The sequence below is a fragment of the Ptiloglossa arizonensis genome, chromosome 2 (assembly GCF_051014685.1).
Source record: "Ptiloglossa arizonensis isolate GNS036 chromosome 2, iyPtiAriz1_principal, whole genome shotgun sequence".
Lineage (NCBI taxonomy): Eukaryota > Metazoa > Arthropoda > Insecta > Hymenoptera > Colletidae > Ptiloglossa > Ptiloglossa arizonensis.
Genome location: NC_135049.1, coordinates 23,868,553 through 23,889,155, shown reverse-complemented (window position 1 = coordinate 23,889,155; position 20,603 = coordinate 23,868,553). Strand labels below are relative to the sequence as shown.

The 20,603-nt window shown below is 37.0% G+C and overlaps 1 protein-coding gene and 1 non-coding gene across 5 annotated transcripts; one reads left to right on the top strand and one right to left on the bottom strand.

Moving 5' to 3' along the window:
* Positions 1-119: 119 nt before the first annotated feature.
* Positions 120-7,957, bottom strand: Rl (Mitogen-activated protein kinase rl). Of its 4 annotated transcripts, none has more exons than XR_012994340.1 (10): positions 7,776-7,957; positions 6,698-6,824; positions 6,517-6,627; positions 6,192-6,443; positions 5,944-6,111; positions 5,679-5,867; positions 5,453-5,585; positions 3,568-5,379; positions 3,257-3,387; positions 120-2,940 (listed from the first exon to the last, which is right to left on the bottom strand). XR_012994340.1 is itself a non-coding variant. In XM_076327625.1 (8 exons), the coding sequence occupies exons 1-7, from the start codon at positions 7,898-7,900 to the stop codon at positions 5,460-5,462; spliced, it is 1,098 nt and encodes a 365-aa protein (XP_076183740.1). In that variant the 5' UTR covers positions 7,901-7,957; the 3' UTR covers positions 120-5,379; positions 5,453-5,459. The 4 variants fall into 4 exon arrangements, 1 of the variants encoding a protein (XP_076183740.1); XR_012994341.1 differs by having other exon boundaries at positions 3,257-5,068; positions 5,220-5,379; XR_012994339.1 differs by having other exon boundaries at positions 3,257-5,379.
* Positions 7,958-9,368: 1,411 nt separating this feature from the next.
* Positions 9,369-9,440, top strand: Trnad-guc (transfer RNA aspartic acid (anticodon GUC)). Its single transcript has one exon. It is a non-coding gene; the product is annotated as a tRNA-Asp (tRNA).
* Positions 9,441-20,603: the final 11,163 nt, after the last annotated feature.

The following is a 20,603-nucleotide window of genomic DNA, read 5'->3' as shown; positions in this document are numbered from 1 at the left end:
GAGTTAAGTGTAACTTTTTCACACATGACACGAAACAAACAGTAAGCAGAATTAAATCAACGATTCATCGAAATCGAGAAAATAGGGAGAAGAATAATTGTGACATCGATTCCGAATAATTGACCAATAAAGCCGCTTTTATATTAGCACAATAATACTTTGAATAGTCATTTAAAATACAATAATTGATAATTACGATTTCAGTACATATATATGTATAATATATATATTCATCATTTATACGAATAACAATTATTCGGAGAAATGGCTGAAGTTAATTTAAAAAAGAAAGATTTCCCGTCAAAGAACACAGTGGATTATCGGAATATTATTCTTTAGCTGCATTCATAAACTTTTACAATGTTATTTTGAGTCTTTCTGTTAATAATTAATCTTATCTTTGCAGTGTTCATTATCCAGAACAAAAATGCTTTGCTACTTGAAGTCGCTTCAAAATGCATGAAAGTGTTTACTGACTAGAATTGCTCAATTCAAAGATTGAGTTTTATGAATGCAGCTGGAGGCACGAGGTAATTTGATGCATTAACAAACGAGATGCGATATTTTTTATGTTATTGAGCGTTCGAACATTTGTATCATATTATGTGCTTTATTCAAAACGATGTGATTATTGAAAACTATCTAACTACATTCACTAAGTTGTGAGTCAACTTTCTAATGTGTATACATTTTCATATAGTTCATTACTTGTAACAGTCTACTCGATCGTGAATTAGCCTCAATATTTACCAACTACTTATTTATTTTTGGCGCAAAACCAAAAATATCAATCTCGTTTGTTAAAAAGCAATCGTGCAAGATATTGAGGATCTCTTTCTTCTATCTTACATAAAAACTGTTAATATGTTTTCTAATTACTGTTTTTGTTTTTCTTTGTTGAAACGACACGTTTCATCATCGGTTTTCTCTCACTCTTTCTCCCTTTTTTTTTTATCTTTTTGTTTTATCATAAATGACGTATAACATTGAAAATCCATAGACGAAATATTCTTTCAATATTCGGATATATAAGATATGAATCGGCAACAACAACAAATACACGCAACGTTAAGTATATTAGGCCTGATGATATTGATAAGATTTCTATCAATGTATATTAAACACTACGATCTATCGTTGCTCGCATTCGACTTGCATCCTGTGCTTCTTTCTTCGCGATAATGGTGTTCCAATGTTACTCGTTTCTTTGTTTTTTTTTTTACTTTATAATTAAATCAGTAATACCAGCAACGGTTTTACAATCGTTTGAAAATTTAAGAATTTTGGTTGGACAATCCTTAATAATAGAAAAAATACTTCCATGTGATTTGTACCTTTGCACACGGTGCGGTATTTGATATATCATGATCACAGTGGATTTACAATATTTTTTGTATTAGAGTTTATACTTTGCTTTAAGTTACAATTCAGGAACACAGAAGTCTAATTAAACATCAAGTTTGTAGAAGATTATATTTGATATCCAGAAGAGAAGGAGACAAATTTTATAGAATTTAAATAGCATTACGACATTGCAGTAATTCATAATATTTGATACTGTTTTTGTAACTCTTACGTCTATGAAAAAATAGAGATTTAGAGTTGTTGATTCAACGATTCCTAGACTGATTGTTTACACAATGTTTTTAGAAACCAACAAGTCAAAATATGATTTGTGAAGCTACATTGTAGAACTTGCAGGTTTATAAATTATTCAAGTATCCTCGTTTCAACGTGAAAGGTGATTTGAAACACCGATATCGTGAGTCAGCCGACCGGTCCAATAATTTCTCCTCGGTTTCTCGAGGCAGCTCGTGAAAATTATTCGGCAAACATGTCGCAGTGCTAATCGCTTGACGGTATTTCTTTTAAAACTACGAAACTTTGAATTAACTTTAGAGATATATATATATATGTAGATATTCGTATATATTCACGAAAGTCTGACACACATAGCCACTGTACACACAGAAAGATTTGGATATTTAAACGTCGGATTCGACAAAAATCAGTCAAGTTCACTTAGCATTCAAGATTATTTAAGCTTTGAAGACAACATTTTGGAAGGTACGAGGAAGAAAGAATTGTCATTTATCATCATTTCTCTATAGACTTTATGAGGTACAAATTATTACTTTTACACTAAATTTAAATTCTTGTAAATTATATTATTTTTTTATTTCTAAATTAATTGAAGAATCGATTGTAATTATAGACTTTTGTAATCCTTTTACGTTTTCCCGTGTCATTGAAAATATTAATAGAAGAATCTCTTGCTTTAAAAGTGTATTGCATAATTATAATTCACTGAATGAAAATACAGTGTAAAGATGTTAATAAGAATTAAAGCTAAAATTTTTTTTAGTTGCACGCTAATTTCTAGAGACTTTCTTCCTGTATTCTATCTTAAATGGATTCGTGCTTGAAATGAGCGGATGTACTGAAAATTTCGACAAGTTTTATTATTTTTAATTATCGTCTAACAACGGATCATAGTTAAGATTTAGAACAAATCTCTGAATTCCTATTCATTTGACAGTTTTAGAGAGATGAATAAAAGATTAGACACTAATAAGGAAAAATTAAATAATTTTGAAGCTAATAATGTTCTAAAAATTTTCAGTATCATCAAGCGCATGGCAAATACGAATTAAAACGTTTCACACATCAAGAATTCAATAAGATGGCACATATATTTCAACGAGTAAGTGTCCTCTTCTATTACTCGCGTAAAATGCGATTTCACAAGGAGTTTTTTTAATGGAAATCAATGCGTTGTTCCACGTAATCGGTTGATTACTAATTTCCATGGGTGAAATCACCGTCTAAAAATCCGGACGACGTCAACGGTACAGTTATAGTTACAAGGACACGAAGTATAAAAAGACACGAGTTTGATCCTTGCCGTTGCTGGAACGCGTACAGTGTGTCTGTGTTTTTCTGAAAAGTAAACTCAATGTATTCCTCTAAATTACTATTTCTACGAAAACTGAAAAATAAAAAAGAAAAACATTAAAAACTTCCTGTTGAATCTCCTGATGTCTACTCTTGTTGTTTATCGAACAAGAATTATATTTCATAGAATCAGTAAATATTGATTTCTTCAAACGAAAAGTTTTTTTCACATATCCTTGTAAAATTTCAAGGTTTCAAACATTTCTTTAATATCTTCTTGAACAACAGATATCTTCATAAACTTTTAGGATTTCTGACATACGAATATAAATGCCAATTTTGGAATGGCATCAAATTTTACCTTCATATTCTTGATTTGTTAAATTTCTGAAACTCATCTTGATTACTTTAATAAATTATTAAAATCGTTCACGAAGCTTCAGACACAAACGATAACAAGACTGAATCAATAATCCAATACTCTCCAAGGTTCTGTAAAACAAAATACGCTGAGAGATTGAAGAGGACACCGGTGAGGAAAATACAATATTCCTTGGAATATTTCCGTTAAATCGCAAAAAGGATGCCATTCGAATCGGAGGCAACGAAGCGCTGTCGTTAGTTTCATAAATAATTGATTATCGACGCCTCGAGTAAAATACGAATACACACCATCGACGTGTTATCAAGAACATTTTATTAGATGCATCGAAGAACGTGAGATCTGATAGTTGTGGGAGGCAAAGTGTTTCACACTGCATCTTTCGTATATTTTTTTTTTGCTCTCCTTTTACTCTATCGCTTTGCATCATTCTCACTTGCATTCTCTCTCTCTGCTCTCACTATTAACAAGATCCTACTTCTGCTTTGACCTTTCATCAATCTACAATCATTTACCTCGCGCGATACATCGAGACTTTGATTTCGGAGACAAGAATAGTTTTTCTTTTCTTTTTCGTTCCAAGCGTGTCCTCGTCATCCGATTGTCATTAATATTAAGATTTCACGATGAAAACTACACTACAATCTTGTCGGAATCAAAGAGTTTTTTTCTTTTCGATTAGTTTTGTGCATTATTTAAACTCTATTCAAGGCAAATGGAAATTAAATTAATCACTCATTTAGATACAATTTCACGACTCACTCGTGCCTCGATATCACCCGAAATTCGTATATTCATTATCACAATCGGACAAGGTTGTCTTTGACCGTTGACGACACGTTCGTGTACATAAAGTGTAATTTGTCTTTCTCCATTCATCGCATTTCTCTGCGATGCCACATTAATTAGGAGTATGTCGAACATTAAACAAGAATCGTTCGAATATACACGTACACTTAGAGCGAAAAAACACGAATCGGAACAAGAACGTTTACATACATCTAACTCACATGGTGAGTGTTTGAATCCCACTAGAGATAAATGGGCTCTAAAACGATGCTGGTTTTTAAATAAATGTAGAAAAGAATATACTACAACATACTAATTGCTTGAACAACGATATAGGAGTTTCTCAGAATCGTCAATTAAATAGAAACAGAAAGTGATACGTATTCTAACGTGTAAAAAGATCGGAAATGTAAAAGTATAGAAAATACACAGATACATTCAAACAAACACCATGCGTTTCGCACAAGAATGGCAGTATCAGTGTAATAATACCAGTAGATTGTGAAACAAGATGCAATTAAATGGTTCAGAAGAACTGGAAGCTGCATCGTATGCAATTAACTATGAATAAACGTTTTTTTGCGCCTCTCACTCGCTCTTTTTCATGCGCACGCGCTCTCATTCTCTCTTTCCCCCTTCCATTTCCTCCCCTCTACAAGCTAAGTCCGATAAAAGGCAGAAAAGAATTTCTGCAAGGTACGCACTACCATAATAAGAATGATGACACTGAGTTACATAACACAAGGAAACTAGCTGCAAATACTTCGGTGACTTCTTCAATGGCTGTTGTTTCGCAGTACACAGACATTGTATACTCGGTTTACGGACAAGCACACTTTTTCTCGAGTTTTCTCCTCGCGCGCATTCATATTCTCATCGGTCGCCGTGCTACGTGGCTCAGAATATCTCGTACATGAACACCGACCGCGTCCACTCACTCGGCAATTAAATCACAGACAATGTATGACGGTGATTAACAATATAATCGTCAACTAGTGTTACCTATATAATTCGGGATAAATAAAAAGTTATTGTACAAATTAATATTATGCATTCAATGTAACAAAAAAACACTGTATTTTGTTTTTCGGTAGAGACATGCGAATGTACAAGTGTGTATGCACGGACACTGCGGTTTTTGGTTTTTTTTTACCTCGTTCACCGCTCCTTTCGCCCGTTAATCGCTGGACCGACCTTCTCGATCAATATTTTCGTTTCTTCTTACTTCGATCAGTAGACGACTTTAAAGGAAGTTTAATTCTGTGACGTCATATATTCCCCTCCTTTTTGGTCGTTCTGCACACTCGCCGCAGCTGAAATATTATTGTTTGCTTTGAATGCTGATTATTGTGTAATATTTGAGTTAGTATAGGTAAACGCAGATACCAGTAGACTACATAGCGTTTTCTTGATGATTCTCTTGGAATAATAGAGTCTCTTCGAAGATATATTGCTTCAAAACTTCTTTTGGAAGGTCGTCCAACTCCATATCGAACTTAAATGGCTCTTCCGCGACAGGCTGAAATAGTATTGATTTTTACACATTAAGAACGTGCTTCTGTATTTTTGTTTATTGCTATCCGAAATTGAAATTTATTAAAAGGATGCATACTTCATCAGCGGGATCGTAATATTGTTCTAAGTAAGGATGCGCGAGTGCATCTTCTACGACGATTCGCTTGTTAGGATTAAACGTCAACATTTTATCTAACAGATCCAAAGCTCGTGGATCAGCGCTCGAAAAGAGACTCGTCCATGGAATCTTTGGTTTATGTGGTAATGATTGAAGATAATTTCGTGCCTAAAATAAATAACATTTTAAAACGAAGAAAATAAGTTTCCAAATACAGAAATAAATACAAAAAGATAATTTATACTTTTTCATTTATAATGCACTCAAGATCCTCGGGAGACGGTGATCCAAGGATACTCAATATATGGTTCAGTTGGTCTAAGTAGTGTTTGCCCGGAAATATAGCTCGTCTTGAAAGCATCTCTGCAAGAATGCAACCAACTGACCAGATGTCTATAGATTTAGTATAGCCCTGTGAAAAGGGACAATGAGATATAATACTTTATTTTATCCCTTTTAAGCTGAAATTCAATGTTTAAGTTACTACCTTACCTTTGAATTGAGCATTATTTCTGGAGCTCTATACCATCTTGTTGCTACATATTCAGTGAGGAAGCCAGCATGATTATGCTCTGGATCTGCAACTCTGGCTAAACCAAAATCACAGATTTTAAGGTCACATGTGGTATTCAAGAGCAAGTTGCTTGGTTTCAAGTCTCTGTGCAATACATTTGCTGAATGAATGTACTTCAATCCTCGTAGTATTTGGTAAAGAAAATAGCATATGTGATCGTTACTAATAGCCTAAAATTAAAATAGGAAGTTTAGACATATTTTAATATCTATTTATTTTAATCTGTTATACTATAACACCAACCTGTGTTTTAAGAAGTTTATAGAGATCAGTTTCCATCAGACATTGAACAATATATACATCTTTCATTTGTTCTATAGTAGGTGCTCTTAATATATCTCTTATATCTATTATCTGAAAAAGAAACATAATGTCAATACAACTTGATAATTTATCTGCCTTGAATTAAGAACGACACACTCACATTTTCATGTTTAAACCTTGTCAGTATTTTTATTTCCCTTAAAGTTCTCTGACTATATGTCTGATGTTCGAAGGGTGAAATTTTTTTAATAGCTACCTTTGTATTTGTTACATTATCATAAGCAGATCTGTAAAAAGAAAATTCTAAAGTATCTAAACCAAATATTTTACTTTATTATTTTTATTTTATTTCATAGAATATACAAATTATATAAAGTTTTCTGATTTAAATATCTTATCAATTCTTATGAAGTTATACAACATATTTCATGTAAACTAAATCAAAAATATTTTTCTTGTATGGAAAATTATTTTTTTTATAAGACAAAAATCTTGTAAAATTTTGGAACCTACGGTCAGTAATATTCATGTTCTTCAATCTGTAACCATAATACAGGAAGTGGTTTTTCATTATCATAGAATATTCTCAGTAAATTAAGTGGAACGTTCTTTTAAATGTATTTTCTAATGTTAAACTGTAAATTGCAAATTCTAAATTTTCGCAAGGAAATGTTAAAAAGTGGAACAAACATGAAATAAAATAGTCATATAATACCGATGACGTATTAAAAAGAAGGAAGACCTACATTGTTCTACTGTCAAAAAAACAACCTAGTTTTCGTCAAATAATTCGAGATCACATATTTCTTAGAAGAAGGTTCATAAATTCAATGCGAAGAAACTCGCCACGGTAGTAAAGAATTTCTGGAAGTAATCACGATCTCGTTAACGGTACGATGATAAGACCGATAAGCGAGAGATAAGCGACAAGGAACAAGGAAGTCGTGACGCTACACGCAAGTGGGCAGGGGGTTCGAAAGGGTGTGACAATCGTGTTTAAAACTGGCGCCAAAAGGCGACAATACATAACGATGAGTAGCGCTTAATAGTGGCTGCACACGATGTCAAGTCACGAGTAAAATCTTCGATACGCGTCAAAGAACGAGAATCTTTCAGTAGAACTGGTAATTCGCTTAACAACTGTATTTCTGATTGTTTATCTTTCGGCCTGTCAGCCAGTCGATACATGGTTGAAAATTCTCGGGAGTAATGGGGTGAACTGACTCGAAGACACTTACACGACCATCCCGTAGGCACCTTCACCCATGTATGACAAATTCGTGTACCGCGGGCCGACCTCGAACGTTTGTCCGCGAACGACCTCGCAATTCGGATTCACACTTGCAGAACCTTCGCCCGCCATTTTGACAACTATTTTGCGGCTCCGGCGAAGTCGGAGCGAGCCTTGCTTCTTTGCCGACTCGCCACGAACGACGCTATAATTAGATGGACTTACGAGGACTTACTACGTTGCTTGTCAATTACGAATATCGGATACGGCGATACTTCCTAGTCTCGCCACCAGAGAGCCGTAGACAACAGCCGATTCTCACAAGTTCCCATGTAATACTAGATTCCTTCTATGTTCAAACGCTAACGTCACGTAGAAAATGTTTTGATAAGAAACTAACTATACCTTTTATATTTAAAACTGCAGGAACGTTTCTTTAATACACTGTGTTAATAGCAATTACGATAAGAAAGTTTTATACGATAAAATATTAAAATAATAACGTAGATAACGGTTAAGGTAACGAAATGGATTCTTGATCTGAGAAATAAATATAAAGACTAGATCCAGCAAAATTACGAACAAGAAATGTTTTTCGAAGTGTAAGAATTTTAAAAATATTAATTTACATTAGAATATTAGTTACATGTATAATGCGATGCCTAGTGTATTGCCAATTTTGAGAAGATTAGCACCGATCCTTGGTGATATGGGCAATATCCTCATTGCCCTTTGAATTTTCGTCGAGGTAGGACGTTTCTAAACAGCGCTCTTAAATTAGATTGTGGTGTTGTAAAGCTAGAATACAAATGGTCTCACAGGCAGAGTTTCAAAAAATAATCTTCAGTTTAAACATAAAAAATGAAAGGCTAACAAAATAATTAGAGTAAGAACAAAATTTACACAAAAAAATTGACATTCGAGATTTTAAATGAAGAATTAACCCACATCGTCCGTCGCGCGGGAAACCCGATTAAATTGAGAGAAATAGGCAAAGATATTGGAACAATCAAGAATCAAATCCAAACAAGACCACGAGAACGAATGTGATCAGGATATCCTCAGCATCATCATTATTATTATTATTATCATCGGAATACATTATAATACAAAATCAACCAAACTGCTACTATTAACGTAACAAACCTTCCGACAAAAGAAACAATCAAGTTGGTAAAAACAATCAGGTATCGGTATGAATTTCTTTACCAAAAAATTTGAACAATGACGAGCATTTTTTGTAATATAAAATTTCTTAAACGTAAATAACTGTTAAATTCAACGCTCGATGAAATTTAATTCCATGAACAATAATTAATTTACATTAACAAGTATTGGTGGTTATAATTAATTTAAGTTTGCTATTCTAACCATTGCTAACCATTCATCACAAGCATTAAATAAAAATATTAGATATCTTATGAATAGCTATATCATATCATTCTAAATACAAATATGTTTCTAGTATAAATTTTATCCGTGTAATACTTTCTTGTTAGCATAATAATTGATATTTTTATTATTAAACTTAAAAATCAATTTGAAAAATAATTAATTGAATTTTCTTAAATGATGTTCCAAAAACAAATTCTGTAGGAAGTCCTCGATAGTATAGTGGTTAGTATCCCCGCCTGTCACGCGGGAGACCGGGGTTCGATTCCCCGTCGGGGAGGCCTTATTTTTTTATTTTGGATTAAATATATCCATATTTCCAACATGTGGGTGGAATTAAAAAGAAAGTGAAGAGAAAAAAGGCGATGTATGATGATGCGTAGTATAAACGAAAGTGTCTATCCGTAGAAATGTTTTTGTTATCAAATGCAATTTCGAATTTTGCTGAATTTTCCATACATCTAAGAATATTCTTTCGGAAAATCGGGATATACTCTTAAACACATGTGACTCTGTCCAAATTTGGTCGATTCGTCATGCTTAATCTCTTAAGAAAATATGTAGAGTACCGGCGACTGTCGATGTATTATCGACAGACTAAAGCAGTAGTTCTTCATCTTTCGTAAGCTACGCGGCACTGTTTAAAAGAACAATCTTAACCTTTTTGGGTTCATTAGGTAGTTCAGAGAGAAAAACCTGGCAGTTTTTAATAAAAAATTATTATAAAAACAATTTTAAATAAAAACTGTAAGAAATAGAAATTCGACACATGGAACTTGTTGTCAAACATTCGCAACGTAGTGTAGTCGATTTTTTGACACGTCTGCATAAACGTTATTTTATTCTTTTATACGTCATATTAAAATCAGTTAAGTAATAATGCTGTATGCATGTGGATTTTAGAACCATTTTCAGTTTCTTACCCGTATTATACATAAAAAATTTTGTTATTTTGATTTCACATTCTTTAAATGATCAGAAAGTTTTATTAGTTTCATATACAGAGTATTTTATATTTAAATTGAAATTTTCATCATTTTAAGAACAAATTGTAATATTTTCTTTTTCATTGTTTTTACAGGTTTTTCGCATTTTATCATTGCATCCATGGATTTAGAAGAACTTTCTCGATAATTTCGCCAATGACTTCCGCGATGTCTTTCCTCGAGCAGCAGCATTCATTACCAAAGTACTATTGAATCGTATTCTACGATCAGTAAGTTATATACAAATTTTTATTTGTTTGATTTCTACTCATGTTGTAAAACGAAAAATCCAAATCGGTACGAGCGAATAGTTGTAATTTATCATTTCTAACCAAAACTGACGTTGAAAATGTATTCTAATTTGAATTGATAACGTTAAAAGTAACAAAGCGGGTAAGGGAATTTGCTAGTTCTTGATTCATGTAACATGATAATTATCTGCAATGTCTAGAGTTGGTACGTTACGATCTGAAATATCGACATTGTAAAATATAATACTGGCTTCGACGCGATCCATTCGTTTCAGACATTATAGTTCTATGACATGGCTATCTTTAAGTTTACAATCGTGCTTAGTTTGAGAATTTTTCAATCTAATAATTTTCTAGTTTAACTTAATGAATAAGACTTTCTCAAGTAGTCACGTCATGTGTTTCTTTACAAAAAATAAAAATTAAATTTGCTGGGAAGCGATTGTAGGACTTATGCCGCCATCTAGTAGCGAAGATCTACAATCATTCCTTACCGACTTGGCCGTTTTATGGTAGATGGCGCAACCGTCTGCTTAAAGCAGTGTCTATTAGAAAAATAAGATTTGGACCAGTTCTAGCCCATGGGTAAAAGCTTATGGTAATGCGCATTACGTTTAAAACAATCTAGAACTATTTATATACATAGAACCATAAAATATGTGACCACGGACGACGTATAAGATAAACTGAATATGCTTTAATTCCTTTATGAACGCAAACAATACTACATCAGTATACCGTGCACAACGTACATTTCACATATGCGCGTGTGCTTGGTTAGGCTTACGGAATTACGTCGATTCATTGAAATAACGGTAATAAACTTCCATTTGAAGTCGAATATATTTGATTATTTTTCACTCGATTACGTTCGTATTTCTTTGCATATCTAATAACCAAACGTTTTATAGAATATGTGCTAATAACTTCTCCATTCGTCTACAATGAAACGAGTATACATACAATGTATAGGGCGTGTATGTATACATTAGGTCGTCCAATAAGTTCGTGTCGCAGTGTGTTTATACTACTCGCGTTACGTTTCATAAACACAGACAGAAGAGACAGGCACAAAGAGACTTGAGCGACGAAACTATTATGCTTCAGTTTAGTCTGTAGAAGGCATTCAGAAACCACAGATCGTGACGTTATAAGAATTTAAACAAAAATGAAATTAAAATTTTTGTCCAACGAGTTTACTAACCTATCAAATAACCTTCTGTCGCAAAGGATGGAAGTACATTTTAATGGAAAGTACAGGTTAACTACGCCGATAAATAAATAATTCAACGGATCGGAGAATTCAATCCGAAAAACTCAGTAATGAAATTCAAAAGTTTTGAGAATGTTTGACATTTAATGTACGATCTTTTTTTTAATTTTTTTTTCCAGTCAATGTATTGCAATTGTCGTCGTGAGAGTGTAAGAAAAAGAAACAGGTATTGCGGCGTTTAATTAAAGATTATTTAAATTTAAGCGCACGTTTACGTAGGAATAATTAGTAATTGAATACATATGATTGTTTAAGCACAGTGTACACGTGCTAGAACACACATTAATTTATGGAAAGCGTATGGTGTACCACGTAGAACAAACTTTTGTCGCTGTTGGTCCTTTGTAGACGGATTCTTCCAAAAATTCACTTCGTTGCTCGATTTTAACAGCGTTTCGATCTCGATCGGTTTGCAAACATGTGTTAGGTGACTGTGGACAGAAGGTATTAAAATTCGGTATGAAAGTGGGGGGCGGTTGGAACGTGGTTAGGGCGGGTCGGTATACCAAATAACCTCTACGTGGTGCAATCGATCTTATTTAGTATGTAATTACCGATTGTATCACCGATAGCTGCGTATTGCGATCATTAATTACCCAGCGAGCAATATAAGCAAATGGGTTGCGATCTTTCTCGTGTAGTTTATCATAAATGTAGCTTAATTGTAGGTTATCTTGTGTACAATGTACGACTATAGAGTACCCGATAAAGATGAATGGGAAGGGAGATGAGAACGAGAAGAATAGTAAGATTCAGGCCAGAGAATGAAACGAAGGAGGGAAGAAGATTGGAATATAAAAGCAGGACGAGAAAACTCTGTAAACATTGAGATTGACTGCAAGACGGTGCAAGGTTAGAATAGGAATAAATTGAAAGGTACAATTTATACATTAAGGAATGTAAAATGATTTTTTTTCTTAATTGATAAATACAATGAATAAGTTCTGTAATAACAACTGTAAACAACACAGAAACTAGATGTACGGAACATATTGTCAATTGATGAAATTTCTGCTTCCATTAGTGCTACTAATCGATGCATCGAGCTCTCAGGAAGTTTGTTATAAATTTATCGAGCAAAATACGTTTTTCTCAAACTGTATAATATTTAACGATTGAAATTGTTCGTCGAACGGTGATTTTGTTTATAAAGAATTTCAATGGAAGCGTTAACATTTACGATCGTTTGGAGCGTTCTCGTGGATTATTTATTGGTGAATTTTCTCCGTTCGTTGGTCACGTTTACGTTTCGTCCGCGTAACTGGTACCAGCTATTAATCGCTTCAGATTCAGTAAGTGCAGTAAACGGCTAAACCTGCGCGGTGAGCTCGGAGGCTTCGAGGTTCGCGGTGATCTCGTGGTTAGCCGTGATGGTTAACCTTCCCTTGCGTACCAGCCTCTTACGTGGTCGCGTTAAAATCATCCAACGCCACCAGAATGCGGGATAATTAGTTCCAGCGTATCAACGCGGGCTTCTGGTGGCCCCCCTTGAGGCCCTTAGTACAAAGTGTTACGATTGTATCGCGTTCTTTTCACCACGAATACGATGGAAACTTTTAACGTGTACGTGTCACGTAATAATGAAGGATTTGATAGAAAAAATGTCGATCTCCAACGGGAGATCGAACTCTTTATTATTTTCTTTTGTATTACACTTGCGATACTATTGCTAATTGGTCGTGAATCGAACCGAATTGAAACATTGAAAGAATCGGAGTAGTTTGTAACGAATTGGAGCGAGTTGAATCGAGTTTGAGCGTATCGGAGCAGTAACGAGTTGAAACAAACTGAGAAGAATTCGAGCGATTTATGACGCGTTGGAGCGTGTTGCGTCAAGTTTGCTCGAGTTGGAGCGAACGAGAGTAAGGTTTGCACGAGTTGGTGCGAATTGAACACAGTTGGAGCAAATTGAACGGAATGGGAACGATACCTAGAGAGTGAAAGAAAACTGAACTATGTTGGAGTAAGTTGATACAAGTTGGAGAAGACCGCAGTCGAGTCGGGAGCAATTTATGACGGATTGAAAACAGTTGGACCAAGTTGGAGCGAGTTGAATCGAATTGAAACGTGTAGGAGCAGATGGAAGTAGTTCCCCACGAATTGTTATTAATTAGAACCGATGCCTGGCTCTATTACTTCCCTTAATATTATGCAATCTTTTCATTCGAGAATTGTTCTCCAAGGAGAAACTTTTTCGTTGGAAAATTCTATCGTGCAATTTTTACAATGTAAGGAAATTTTGAAAATTGTCCAGATAGTGCGATAAGTAGTTGGGTACTTTCGTACCTCGAAAGTACAATTTTATATTGTGGTATCTGTTCCCTCCTACTTGTGTAGTTTCGTTGAGTTCGAATGGAAACGTGAGAAATGAAGCCCAAGATTGTGCTTACCTTAAATCTGACCACAACGAGACAACAAACGCTCCTCAACCCTGGTACGAATCCTTTCCAACGAAGAATCCTTTCCAACGTGTTGCGTCAAGTTTGCTCGAGTTGGAGCGAATGAGAGTAAGGTTTGCACGAGTTGGTGCTTACTAATTGCGGTACCGTCGGTCACAGATTCGTGCGGATCTTTTGCAAAATTATGATATTTGTAAAATTTTGCAAATGCTCGAGAAGGTGATAATCGCTTGGAGCCAGGTCTGGGCTATACGGTGGGTGCGATATAACCTTTCATCCAAGCTCTCGGAGCTTCTGGCGCGTCGTTAAAGATATGTGCGGTCTGACGTTGTCTTCAGAGAAACACAACACCCTTCCTATTGGCCAATTCTGTACGCTTCTCGTCGATCGGTTGCTTCAATCTGGTCAATTGTTGACAGTATAGGTCCGAATTGAGCGATTGGCCCTATGGGAGCAGCTCATAGAGGAGGATTCCCTTCCAATCCCACCAAACGCACAGTAAAACGTTCTTGGTCGTTAATCCGGACTTGGCGATCGTTTGGGCCGGCTCACCGCGCTTGGACCACGATCTTTTTTTGCCTGTTGTGCTCGTACGCGATCCATTTTTCATCCTCAGTCACCATCCACTTCAAAAATGGATCGATTTCGTTCAAAGAATCGCAGGCATCGATTCGCTCCGAAAGGTTCTTTTGCGTCAATTCGTGTAGCACCCATACATCGAGCTTCTTCTCGAGACTAGCCTTATGCAAATGGTTCCAAACGGTTTTCTGGCTAATCTTCGGTTCCAGGGCAATGGAATAAGTGGCTCGCATGGCGGTCTGACTCGACGATTTCCATGATTTTATCAACATTTTCGACGATTTGCCTACCGGATTGTGTCTCATCTTCGACGTCCTTATTACCAGAACGGAAGCGTTGGAACCACAGCTTTGCTGTTGCATTCGATATTGTATTGGGTCTTTAAACAGTACAAATTTTTTTGCCTGCCTGCTTCGCTTTTTCTCCTTGGTCGTAGTGGTACCGAAGAATCTACCGAATTTTCTCTTTTCTTTACCTCCATTTTGGAACGCTATAAGACACAACTGGTTTCACTAAACGCAAAACTGTCGTGTGAACCTTTTCTTAGAACGTTATGTCGCGTTTAAGTCGTAGAATGACAAGATACATCGTATATATCGTGAGATATGGCTCGCTAAAGAAATCTAACGAAAAACGCTCAAAACATTTTACTTCGGGTATTAGAATTTTCCTTAATGAAAATACCCTACTACTTATCCCACCGTCTAGACAATTTTTCAAATTTTCCTACATCGAACTCATCCCGAATACTTTCGGTTTTGTTTGAATCTCGACCTGGTCGAACCACTGGTAGCGGAGTCATCGTCATGGATAACCCTTCGCGCATTAGAATTTTCCTTATTGAAAATACCTTACTACTTATCACTATCTAGACAATTTTCCAAATTTTTTTATGTCGAACTCATCCCGAATACTTTCGCTTTTGTTTCAATCTCGACCTGGTCGAACCACTGGTAGCGAAGTCACCGTCGCGTGTAACCCTTCTCGCGTACGATCGGCGCCCTTTTCTCCGTTGGGTTGCCCTCGACGTAAGAAGAAGCTACTTCATCCGTGGCTCACGTTTTCCTGGCGCGTCGGCAGCCGGCTAGGTGTCGGTCTGAACGAGGGTGGCGTGCGTAGGTGTACGGTGACGGTTTTCGAGTGTCGGGCAGGCGGGAGGGTTAAAAAGGGGGGTCGTTCGCCGTTGGCGGGCTGGCGGCTGGCGTCGCGGGGGAGGGGGTAGCCGGTGGTAGTGGTGTCGAGCGAACGGTTTCCACGGAGAGGGGGGAACGGTTCACGTCGGTGTGGGATCCAAGTCGGATGCCGGATCCGCGGTGGAAACTTCAGTGCGCGATCAACCGCCGACGTGCGTTTACGGTCGGAGCTCCAGCGGAAGCTGCGAGGCCTGGCTGCTGCGGGGGGTGAGAATATCATTTTTTTTTTCGTTTCTCCTACACGTTCCACGCTCACGATTGTCGTCGTTGTAGTTCTCGTCGTTGTTGTTCTTATCGATGCATCGTCGTTCGTTTTTCGACCACTCGAAACACGATTTCTCGTCAACGATCGCGCCACGGGATCACGGTTCGTCTATCCCGCGAACTCGCCACGCAATTACCTGCTATCGTGCAAGTGAACACCGACCCGAGAGGAACTTCTCCGGAGGTCGAGAAGGGAAGCTGTTTCTTGGAACGCGTTGAATCGCCACGTGTTCTTGACGCCGGTTTGCGTGCGACCGGCTAGCTAGCGTTCAACCAGAGACGAGCTAGACAGGTTGAAATCTTTTGGTGACAGCTCGAACATGTTCGAGCGTTCAGTGCGAGTCACGCCCGGTGTCGAGTGAAGAGTGAGCGATGAGTTACGATGAGTTACGATGAGTTACCATACGAATAGTGCGAACGATTCCACGAGTGTATTCTCGTTCCCGGTTAATGTTTCTTTTAAGAATCTGTATTCGATTTCGGTATGTGTAACCGGATCGGAGACTCTTCAGTGATCTTTGGAAAATTTCAGGGTTCGTTTCGTCGTCGAACGATATTTATTTCTAGATTGTTCGTGGAAATTATTCCATGTTCGGATCGTTCTTTTGTGTCCAATCTTTCTCTAAATCGAGCCAAAGAAACACCTAGTCCGGAAGGATGTGTTCAAATGTATCTTAAACGTGTCTTGTTTCATTGGGGTCCTCTTCGGGGGCAGAACGAAATGTTTATCCGGACAAAGAAGAAGAAACGTTGAATTCAGTTTCGAAAGTTTTTTTTCGAATATTGAGTGCTATCGTAATCGTGTATAGACGAGATCGATTTCGAGCAACATGGTCCGCAACCTTAACGTCTGTGTTGCACGTCGAGCACGTGGAAAATATACAAAACGTTCGGTTTCGAGGGAAGTGGACCCGGTTCGTTCCCTCGTTGATTTTATTTCTAAAATTTCAACCGACCAACGTTCCTGTAATTTCGAGAGACTTGATCTTCTCGAGGCCAGCGATCCACCTTGTATTCCTCGAGCAACTGTTTCGAAATTCCACATTCACCCGCCGAACTGTTCGAAAGTCGCGAACAAGTCTTTGAAAAGTCGTTAAAAAGTTAGGAAGTTCGGTACCTTTTCAGGGTCAGGGTGTCGATTAAGTAGGGAGAACCCAGGTTTTGCTCCGATGCGAATCTTCGTGATGTTTGAAACGCGTCTAAAGGCAAATATTCGAATGCATTCTTTATCGAGAATTTTTCTTTTCTTTTTTTTTTTGAGAGAGAGAGAGAGAGAAGTGAAACCGATATCAGCGGGACAGTTCGTTCGTGACATTCGTGTAAAAATCTCCAGCGTTTCGTGCCATTGATCTCTGCACGGCGAGGAGTATTTTCATGAGGATTTTTCACGGAAACGTTTGATTTCAATCTGTCATTTGGAACGAAGGAAGTAGGTCAACCGAACTGTTTTCAAGGGGCTGTCTTTCACGCGAAAATTCGCAGTACGTAGTAATCGTTTGACGCTGTCGTTGGGGAGGAAAAAAAGGTTCACGCTCCATTCGGGGGAGAGCTTCTTTTCAATTCGGGAGTGGTGCGAACGATTTTTTGCGGGGAGACGTTTAACGCGAGGAAAAAAAAAAACAAAAAAAAAAGAAAGAAAGAAGAAGAAAAAAAGAGAAAGAAATTACCGTTTATAAACGCGAGTGCGAACACGTTTGGAAATTAACTTGGATGGAAAGTGGTGGAAAAAATTCGATTCGAGGAAGCTCGAATTGTATCGAATCGAGACACGAAGAGGATTGTTCGAAATTTCAAACGTCGACCGTTATAGTAAGAAATATTGTATTTGTTTCGTAGCTCGAATTATTCTTGAGTTAATTGGTAAGTCTACGGTGATTTCTCGCGGAGAAAATCGATTAAAAATGGACGAAAAGATTTGTTCCTGGGAGATTTCCTTTTCGAGAAGATCGACATTGAGAATTCAGTTCGTAGAGGATGACTTGTGCAGGTGGTTGTAAATATTGACGTTATTCGTAGTAATTTATTCCAAGTACTCGGAGAGTGGTGAAATCGATGGAAAACGGATACTATTGTAACACTATCGCGATTTACAAACGCAAGCACGAGGGTAGAAATAACGAGTAATGGGTCGGATACATTATTCGAATCGTATTCGATCTCACGTGCGTCGGATGAATGTTTAAAATCGATTTTCTCGAAAACGAAAGTACCTATCGGGGATGTTTATTCTACATTTTTTATTCGATCTTGCGCGAAGAATCTTTCTACGGTTCGTTTGTGTTCATTCGTTCCGCGTGTACGATACGAAAGTTCTAAAAGGAGTTTTAGAAGAAATATAATAGAAGAAAATCTCGGTTCGAAGACTGATGATCGAAGAATTTACAAATACGCGATTCTACGAAGTACATTTTTGGTGATGCTAGTTTTCGATGATTCTGCAATCGATATACGACGTTTCGCGTAATTGTGCCCCGATAAAATTTTGATCGCTCGAAGGGGCCGTATTAACGCGCAATAATGGAATTCGTACAATCCTCGACGGACCGTTATAATGATTTTTCCACGGCTGGTAGATCAAAAGACGAATACATTTCCATTTGATGGGAATATTTTACTCGATCCGAATCGGCGGATACGGTGGATCAATAATTCGGAGATTCGTGTCGGCCGAGGTTCCTTGGGAAGAATGGCTTTTGAAATTCCTCGTAAAATGGTACACCACGGCTGTTTTTATTCCAAGCTGTAACAACTTTATTCGCGACCGAGCGCCTATAAAACGAGCGTAAAGCGTCATGTAGCAGGCGTAAAAAAAGTATTTTAAATTTTCGTTTTCGTCGTATCATATGCTATCGATCGAAGCACTCCGGGCAAAATTGTTCCCGAAGGTACTTCAAATTGATTAAACATCGATGCGGAAACGTGGCTCCCACTTTTACGATTCTTCTAATCCGTTTTCAACTCCGTCCCGACACGAAAATGGTTGTTCTTACCCTTTCGAGTTCGTTCGAGCGAAAAACATCGAATTGTCGTAAATATGGTGGATACATCTCGATGGAGACAAATTGACAAAATGATCGAGACTTCTTATCCAACTTCGATCGGTAATATTTAAACAACGTCTTCGTAATTCAAAGTCTTCGTCTTCATTTTACGATCGCTGTGCAACAAGTATTTCTTGCAAGTGTACGCAGAGGTCCTGTTCATAAATTACAAAACTCTTGGTACACCATCAGAGTCAATCTACCCCATTTTATTTTCCGAGTTTCTTTCTCGAACAAGCTGAAATTTTCAATGACTCCAGCTCTATTAAAAAATGACTTAACTATACGAATTTATTCATCGAACCTTGCAAAAATTTAAAAAAATGACTACCTTGGATCCAGATAGTAAACGAGAACTAATTTCTCCTGATACACCACCGTACAAAAATATTCTGTACATCGAGCAACAAATATTCTACGCATACCTACAACAAGCTGCAATATTTCTAAACTTCCACGTCTCTGAGAGACAAAGCAGCTCAACTCCACATTTATTAAATCGTCCAAAGAAGAAAAAGTGCAATATTTTCCAGTAGATTCTCACCACGGTATACACTTCGAGTCGCTTTTTGTTAGGGGTCACTTTGAGGAGAAATTTTCACCGATGCTCAAAGTTGTCCCGTCTGCAGACCTGTGTATATACCACCATACAAAAATACTCTATACATAGCACAACTACTCTATACATAGCACAACTACTCTATAAACACCTCTAACCATCTACAATATTTCTAAGCTTCCACGTCTTTAAAAACCAAAGCAACTCAACCTCACATTTATTAAATCGACCAAAAAGAAGTGCAATATTTCCCAATAGATCGTCACCACAGTGTACACTTTGAGATGCTTTTTGTTATGGGTTATTTAAGACCAAAAAAAAGTGCAATATTTCCCAATAGATCGTCACCACAGTGTACACTTTGAGTCGCTTTTTGTTATGGGTTACTTGAGACCAAAAAAAAGTGCAATATTTCCCAATAGATCGTCACCACAGTATACACTTCGAGTCGCTTTCGTTATTCTTTGGTTACTCTGAGACGAAATTTTCACAATGCTTAAAGTCGTCCCGTCTGCAGATCTATATAATTATTCACCATCGTACAAAAGTACGGTACGTACTCTATACATAGCACACCAAATACTCTACGCACACCTATAACCATCTACAATATTTCTAAGCTTCCACGTCTCTAAAAACCAAAGCAGCTCAACCTCACATTTATTAAATCGACCAAAAAGGAAGTGCAATATTTCCCAATAGATCGTCACCACAGTATACACTTCGAGTCGCTTTTGTTATTCTTCGGTTACTCTGAGACAAAATTTTCACAATGCTTAAAATCGTCCCGTCTGTAGACCTATATAATTATACACCATCGTACAAAAATACGGTACGTACTCTATACATAGCACACCAAATACTCTACGCACATCTCTAACCATCTACAACATTTCTA

What these genes read in the sequence shown, in the direction of transcription:
- Rl (XM_076327625.1), bottom strand. Translation starts at nt 7,900, where the DNA reads ATGGCGGGCGAAGGTTCTGCAAGTGTGAATCCGAATTGCGAGGTCGTT. An exon ending in GGTGCCTACGGGATGGTCGT is followed by an intron (nt 6,825 to 7,775) that starts GTAAGTGTCTTC and finishes TTCTTTTTACAG; the next exon opens with ATCTGCTTATGATAATGTAA. An exon ending in ATAAACTTCTTAAAACACAG is followed by an intron (nt 6,444 to 6,516) that starts GTTGGTGTTATA and finishes TTTTAATTTTAG; the next exon opens with GCTATTAGTAACGATCACAT.